At 39.7% G+C, this 7,190-nt stretch overlaps 1 protein-coding gene across 2 annotated transcripts; it reads right to left on the bottom strand.

Moving 5' to 3' along the window:
* Window positions 1-506: 506 nt before the first annotated feature.
* Window positions 507-5,036, bottom strand: LOC121583305 (caspase recruitment domain-containing protein 8). 2 transcript variants are annotated; one of them, XR_006661824.1, is made up of 3 exons: window positions 4,921-5,036; window positions 1,744-1,879; window positions 507-1,496 (listed from the first exon to the last, which is right to left on the bottom strand). XR_006661824.1 is itself a non-coding variant. In XM_041899489.2 (3 exons), the coding sequence occupies exons 2-3, from the start codon at window positions 1,868-1,870 to the stop codon at window positions 1,198-1,200; spliced, it is 393 nt and encodes a 130-aa protein (XP_041755423.1). In that variant the 5' UTR covers window positions 1,871-1,879; window positions 4,921-5,036; the 3' UTR covers window positions 507-1,197. The 2 variants fall into 2 exon arrangements, 1 of the variants encoding a protein (XP_041755423.1); XM_041899489.2 differs by having other exon boundaries at window positions 1,777-1,879.
* Between the last annotated feature and the right edge of the window lie 2,154 nt (window positions 5,037-7,190).

Here is a 7,190-nt window from a genome sequence, read left to right as displayed (position 1 = left end):
TTGTGTTGTGTGACAAAACTGCACATGTTAGAGTGGCCTTTTATTGTCCCCAGCACAAGGTGCACCTCTGTAATGATTATGCTGTTTCTTGATATGCTACACCTGTCAGGTGGATGGATTATCTTGTAGACCCTCTCTATCTAGTCTTTTAACAGATAAGGGAAAACAGCGGGTTCACTAAAGTGCCAGGTCAGAAAATCACTAAACAATTTGCATGTGCTGAATGTGAAAATGTAGGCATATCATCGCATTTTGAAGGGGTGCCATGTTTCTCTGCCTGCTCCTGCCACGTCTATGATGGACCAGGCCCTCAAAGGTGCCCATGGGTAATCAATGTGGCCAGTTATGTTGAGCAGGAGAGATCATCACTCAAAGGTCACTAAGTTCATCATCTCAATAGTCAGCAAGTAACATCGGAAGTTGCTGATACTGCAGCCTTCGCTACTGCCAGGCTCAACATGGTGGTGAAGCCCTCTATCTAGTGGATAATTTAGTAATGACAGCTCCAGGATGTATCTTTTTTACTGACATTGATATGAAATGGGGTCCAATTCTATACAGAGAGTGGGGTTGATTGTTACCAAAGATGATCCTTACACTGATCCCTACGGGTTTGGAAATCATACCAGAGCCCACATACACATATAGGTCTCTGACCTGAGAGTTGTTGCCTGGCCTTTTGTGAAGTTCGTTGACAAAAACATTACAATTAAATCCATTTTAATTCCACTTTGTAACACAACAAAATGTGGAAAAAGTAAAGCGATGTGAATACTTTCTGAAGGCACTGTTTATATTATACAGCATACGTTATTTAAACAAATAAAACAAGAAAATGTAAGCAACGACACACAGCCAGAGGAAGCTGAAATAGTCCACTATTAGGCCTTGGTTCATGTAATGAATAGGGGTAATATCAAATCCACAGGGATCACCTGCCCCTGTGGAATCATATATGGAATCAAAATATATCTGCAGTGCAGCTAGGGCCACCTCAGCCCTAGACACAAGAACATGTTTATTGATTCATGGTATGACAGATAAGACAATGTCATTGGCATTTAATTTCTAATTCATATTATATTGACATTTAAATAAACTATCCTAATTCGCATGATTTATTCCTAAACATTTGGTCTTATTTCATAACGGAATGGAATTGGCAATTATGGATATGGCAGTGTATTAGGAGGTAGTCTATCCCTCCAGGTCTTCCACCAGGAGATGGTCTGCTTTTTTCAGGGCCTGGTAAAACTGTTCCTGCGCAGTTTTCCCTTTCTTAATTATCATTGTCAGCAGAGCTTCGTTCTTCTTGGTCTGTGTGGTTTTGATGTCCACCTCCTCTCTATCCTCCCCACTCAGAACCCCAAGGTGCTCGAGAGCGCTAAGGATGGGACGAAGGTTGCCCATCCTGGTCTCTAGAGCTGTCTTGTGTGTCTTCAGGAAATCATGGCCTGATGAGGGGCTGGTGTGCTGGGATGCTGCAGGCGAAGGGACTGCAAGAGAAGAGGACCCACTGTTATGATAAATGTTACATCTGTCCATCCTGATAAGTCAAATGGAAATCATTCTAGCTGCCCAATGAGCAAGCTCGAATGATTGGTATGATTGAGTGTGATAACGTTTTATGTCAATATTAGTCAATAATTGAACTTTTGTCTCATATGAGTGCAATGCTCAGTTTATTTATTTTGTGCTAAATCATTGTGTTAAAAGTATAGATTTTACACTACCCATCATCACCTGTATGATAATGGATTGCTCCAATGGTGTTACCAGTCATTATGGGAGTGTTGACACTGGCCCCATTCTGGGCTGAGATGTTGATGGAATGGACAGAAGAAGACCCCGATTCCGGACCAGATGCCATTCTAGCTCACTAGACACAGAATATTAGAATAGGAGGGAAAACATTATCTATTTAATTCTGTAAAGTTGACTGAAGACCCTGACTTATCAATGAATACAGATATGGAGACAGCATACACCCAATTTGAGTCACGTATCATGCCAACAGAATATGATTGCTGATTTCATCTACAAACATCTACTCAGCCTATGTTAAGCATTGTCTCTCAACCTGGTCTCAGAGCATTTTGTATTATTCTGTATGTAAATCCGAGACAGTCCACTTAGTATATTATGTTGGTGTGTATTAATTTGTGTATGTCCATCACCCATTTCGTATTATATGTTACGAAATACAATTTGAATTATATGTTATAAATTTGCAAAACATACAATATGTTATGAATCTCCAAAACATACAATATGTTACGAATTTGCGAAAACTTACATTTGAAGTTGGAAGTTTACATACACTTAAGTTAGAGTCATTAAAACTCCTTTTTCAACCACTCCACACATTTCTTGTTAACAAACTATAGTTTTGGCAAGTCGGTTAGGACATCTACTTTGTGCATGACACAAGTAATTTTTCCAACAATTGTTTACAGACAGATTATTTCACTTATAATTCACTGTATCACAATTCCAGTGGGTCAGAAGTTTACATATACTAAGTTGACGGTGCCTTTAAACAGCTTGCATTTTTTTTTTTTATGATGTCATGGCTTTAGAAGCTTCTGATAGGCTAATTGACATAATTTGAGTCAATTGGAGGTGTACCTGTGGATATATTTCAAGGCCTACTTGCAAACTCAGTGCCTCTTTGCTTGACATCATGGTAAATTCAAAAGAAATCAACCAAGACCTCAGAAAAACAAAAAATTGTAGACCTCCACAAGTCTGGTTCATCCTTGGGAACAATTTCCAAACACCTGAAGGTACCACGTTCATCTGTACAAACAATAGTACATAAGTATAAACACCATGGGACCACGCAGCCGTCATACCGCTCAGGAAGGAGACGTGTTCTGTCTCCTAGAGATGAACGTACTTTGGTGCGAAAAGTGCAAATCAATCCCAGAACAACAGCAAAGAACCTTGTGAAGATGCTGGAGGAAACAGGTACAAAAGTATCTATATCCACAATAAAACGAGTCCTATATCAACATAACCTGAAAGGCCGCTCAGCAAGGAAGAAGCCACTGCTCCAAAATCGCCATAAAAAAGCACATGGGGACAAAGATCATACTTCTTGGAGAAATGTCCTCTGGTCTGATGAAACAAGAATAGAACTGTTTGGCCATAATGACCATCGTTTGTTTGGAGGAAAAAGGGGGTTGCTTGCAAGCCGAAGAACACCATCCCAACCGTGAAGCACGGGGGTGGCATCATCATGTTGTGCGGGTGCTTTGCTGCAGGAGGGACTGGTGCACTTCACAGAATAGATGGCATCATGAGGAAGGAAAATGATGTGTATATATTGAAGCAACATCTCACGACATCAGTCAGGAAGTTAAAGCTTGGTCGCAAATGGGTCTTCCAAATGGACAATGACCCAAAGCATACTTCCAAAGTTGTGACAAAATGGCTTAAGGACAACAAAGTCAAAGTATTGGAGTGGCCATCACAAAGCCCTGACCTCAATCCTATAGACAATTTGTGGGCAGAACTGAAAAAGCGTGTGCGAGCAAGGAGGCCTAGAAACCTGACTCAGTTACACCAGCTCTGTCAGGAGGAATGGGCCAAAATTCACCCACTTATTGTGGGAAGCTTGTGGAAGGCTACCCGAAACGTTTGACCCAAGTTAAACAATTTAAAGGCAATGCTAATATAATTGACTGTATGTAAACTTCTGACCCACTGGCAATGTGATGAAAGAAATTAAAGCTGAAATAAATCATTCTCTCTACTATTATTCAGACATTTCACATTCTTAAAATAAAGCGGTGATCCTTTAACTGACCTAAAACAGGGAATGTTTAATAGGATTAAATGTCAGGAATTGTGAAAAACTGAATTTAAATCTATTTGGCTATGGTGTATGTAAACATCCGACTTCAACTGTATGTTATGTTTCGTACGGTATGTATTAAGTTGTGGATGTCCATCACCCATTTCGTATTATATGTTACGAATTACAATTCGTACTATAAGTTACGAATTTCCAAAAATCTATATGTTACGAATTTGCAAAGATATGATATGTAGCTAGGTGGCTAATGTTAGCTAGCTCGCGAACATTAGGGTTAGGGGAAGCGTTAGCTAAAAAAGTTACGTTTTTGCCTTAAGTAACCATCTGTCTTAGTAGTTAAAAAGTAGCTAAAAAATAAGTAAGTAGTTGAAAAGCTGCTAATTAGCTAAAATGCTAAAGTTGTCCGTGATGACATTCGAACTCGCAACCTTTGGGTTGCTAGAAGTTTGAATTATACACTCGTTCTACCCCCACCCACAAACAATATGTTACGAATTTGCAAAACGTACAATATGTTACGTATGATATGTTATGAATTCTAGCTTGGTGTTGGTGGCTAACGTTAGCTAGACTGCTAACATTAGCTAGAGAAGGGGTTAGGGGTTAAGGTTAAGGTTAGGGTTAAGTTTAGGAGTTAGGTTAAAGGGTTAAGGTTAGGATTAGGTGAACGGTTAGCTAAAAGAGTTACGTTTTTGCCTTAAGTAACCATCTGTCTTATGTAACCATACCAAACATAAGATATCATACTAAATGGAATGCTCTGAGACCAGGTTGTGTTTCTCTACTGATTACAGTATAGGACATTGCATAACTGCTAAACTTTGGGTAGGCTATTGAGCTCCACAATGTCGTTAAGAACATAAATATACAATGTGAATCAAACAGACACTTGTTTGTCTGACATACTTCTATAGGTCTTTGGGTATACCTTTATGTCAAATTACGCACTGTTCATTGCGTTATGGCAGTTTACGCGCACAGGAAAAAGCCATTCAACACCTTCACACAGACTTTCGAAGCTACTGATTATATTTAAAACGAATTCAAATCGCACACAAATTAACACAATCTATTGGAAAATATCTCAAACATCGTCTTACCAAGGTTGATGTTCTAGCTCGGGAGGTGTAGGATACCTTTGTATGAATGTTGTCTTCCCTTCTAAAGTTACAAAACTTGTAGACTACAGAAAGCTATTTTCACTTTCGCTTTCTGATGCATTATGCCTCGATCACACCGACAGCTCAGGCATTTTGGTACACCAGAAGTACATTAATTTCCAGTGGAACGCTGTGTTTGCCTTGCACCATTCTGTGTGGTGCATGCGTTGGATTTATCGAACATATGAGTCAAACTGTATGTGTATGGCTTGACGGAAATGGTAGCAGAAGGTGAATGTTGAACTTTTGTTACACACATATCCAGATAATGCTGTTATGCTATATGTTTCATCGGTGTGATCGAGGCGTTAGCCTATCATCGGTGTGATCGAGGCGTTAGCCTATCAGTGCTGGCAGTTGTTGTCGTAGGCCTATAAAGGAATACAACCACATATGGTTGTTAATAAGAACTCAGAAATGAGATATGCATTCAATTTCGAGTCTAAGTTGCATGTCCTTCATAAATCACTGAACTAACCTCATTTACTGCCTTTGCCAGGACCGGCCCTAGCCTTTTGGGGACCCAAAGCGAGATTTAGCGGGCAAAATATTTTAGTGGACCCTGTCTTTACAGCAGAGAAACAGTTTTTAAAAGTTAATTTCCTGCAATTCGAAACATTTTGTTATGGGGCGGAGAGAAGTTGAGCAGTTTTAAAGCTAATTTCCTGCAATTCGACACATTTTGCCAAGACTTATGCCGTGTTAATGATATCTGAGAGAGAGTGACTAACAAAATCAATGGGCCCCCCCTGGAGGTCAGGGCCCCTGGGCACATGCCCTGCATGCTGGTCGGTATTCGGCCATGATTACTACAAGTTTACATAGCAAGAGATAAACTGCTGATGCACAACCACATTTCGAAATTGCACCTTGTGTATTATACTATTTGAACTCAACAGTAAGTTGAGACCCCGACTAAGGGACCACTTATGTCACTTATGTCTGGAGCCGGCCCTGGCCTTTGCAAATGTGTTTTTGTTGTTGCTAAAATACTTTAAAAAATGTTTAGCATAGACCTAAGCTATATATTTCACAGCACAAATTATTTATGCAAACAAGACAAGAATATCTAGGCAATGACAAACAGCAAGAGAGAGCTGAACGAGTCCACTATTAGGCCTAGGTTCATGTAATAAAAAGGGGCCATATCAAATCCACAGGGATCTCCTGCCTCTGTGGAATCATATATGGAGTCAAAATACATCTGCCATTCAGCTAGGGCCAGCTCAGCTGAAATGGAAAAAGCTTAGGATTATAATTTTTTTGACCAGAGAACATGCTATTTCACAGTAAACAAATTATCAACTGACTTTCAGCAAGCTTACAAGGAAGGGCACTCAACATGCACGGCACTTACACAAATGACTGATGATTGGCTGAAATAAATAATAATTGATAATGTTTTGTTAGACTTCAGTGTAGCTTTGACATTATCAATCATAATCTGCTGCTGGAAAAACTTGTGTTATGGCTTTACATCCCCTGCTGTAGTGTGGATCGAGAGTAATCTGTCTAACAGAACACAGAGGGTGTTTTTTAATGGAAGCTTCTCCAACATTATCCAGGTAGAGTCTGGCATTCCCCAGGGCAGTTGTCTAGGCCCCTTCATTTTTTTCAATCTTTACTAATGACCTGCCACTGGCACTGAGTAAAGCCTGTGTGTATATGTACTCTATGCTGATGACACAACATTATACATGTCAGCTACCACAGCAAGTGAAATCACTGCAACACTTAACAAAGAGCTGCAGTCAGTTTTAGAATGGGTGGCAAGTAATAAGCTAGTCCTAAATATTTCAAAAACTAAAAGCATTGTATTTGGGACCAATCATTCATTAAACCCTAAACCTCAACTTAATATAGTAATTAATAGAAATTCAGCAAGTTGAGGAAGGAAAGGAAAATGGATACCTAGTCAGTTGCACAACTGAATACATTCAACCGAAATGTGTCTTCCGCATTTAACCCAACCTCTCTGAATCAGAGACTAAACTCCTTGGTGTAACCCTGAATTGTAAACTGTTATGGTCTACACATATTGATGCAACGGTAGCTAAGATGGGGAGAGGTCTGTCCGTAATAAAGTGCTACTCTGCTTTCTTGACATTGCTATCAACTAAACAAGTCCTACAGGCCCTAGTTTTGTCGCACCTGGACTACAGCCCAGTCATATGGTCAAGTGCCACAAAGAGGGATATAGGCAAATTACA

Source organism: Coregonus clupeaformis, chromosome 15 (genome assembly GCF_020615455.1).
Source record: "Coregonus clupeaformis isolate EN_2021a chromosome 15, ASM2061545v1, whole genome shotgun sequence".
Taxonomy (NCBI): domain Eukaryota; kingdom Metazoa; phylum Chordata; class Actinopteri; order Salmoniformes; family Salmonidae; genus Coregonus; species Coregonus clupeaformis.
This window is presented reverse-complemented; position numbering and strand designations above follow the sequence as displayed.

Coding starts and splice junctions, on each gene's coding strand:
- LOC121583305 (XM_041899489.2), bottom strand. CDS start 1,870: ATGGCATCTGGTCCGGAATCGGGGTCTTCTTCTGTCCATTCCATCAAC. Junction 1,497..1,776: donor CAACACTCCCATAATGACTG/GTAACACCATTG, acceptor CTTCTCTTGCAG/TCCCTTCGCCTGCAGCATCC.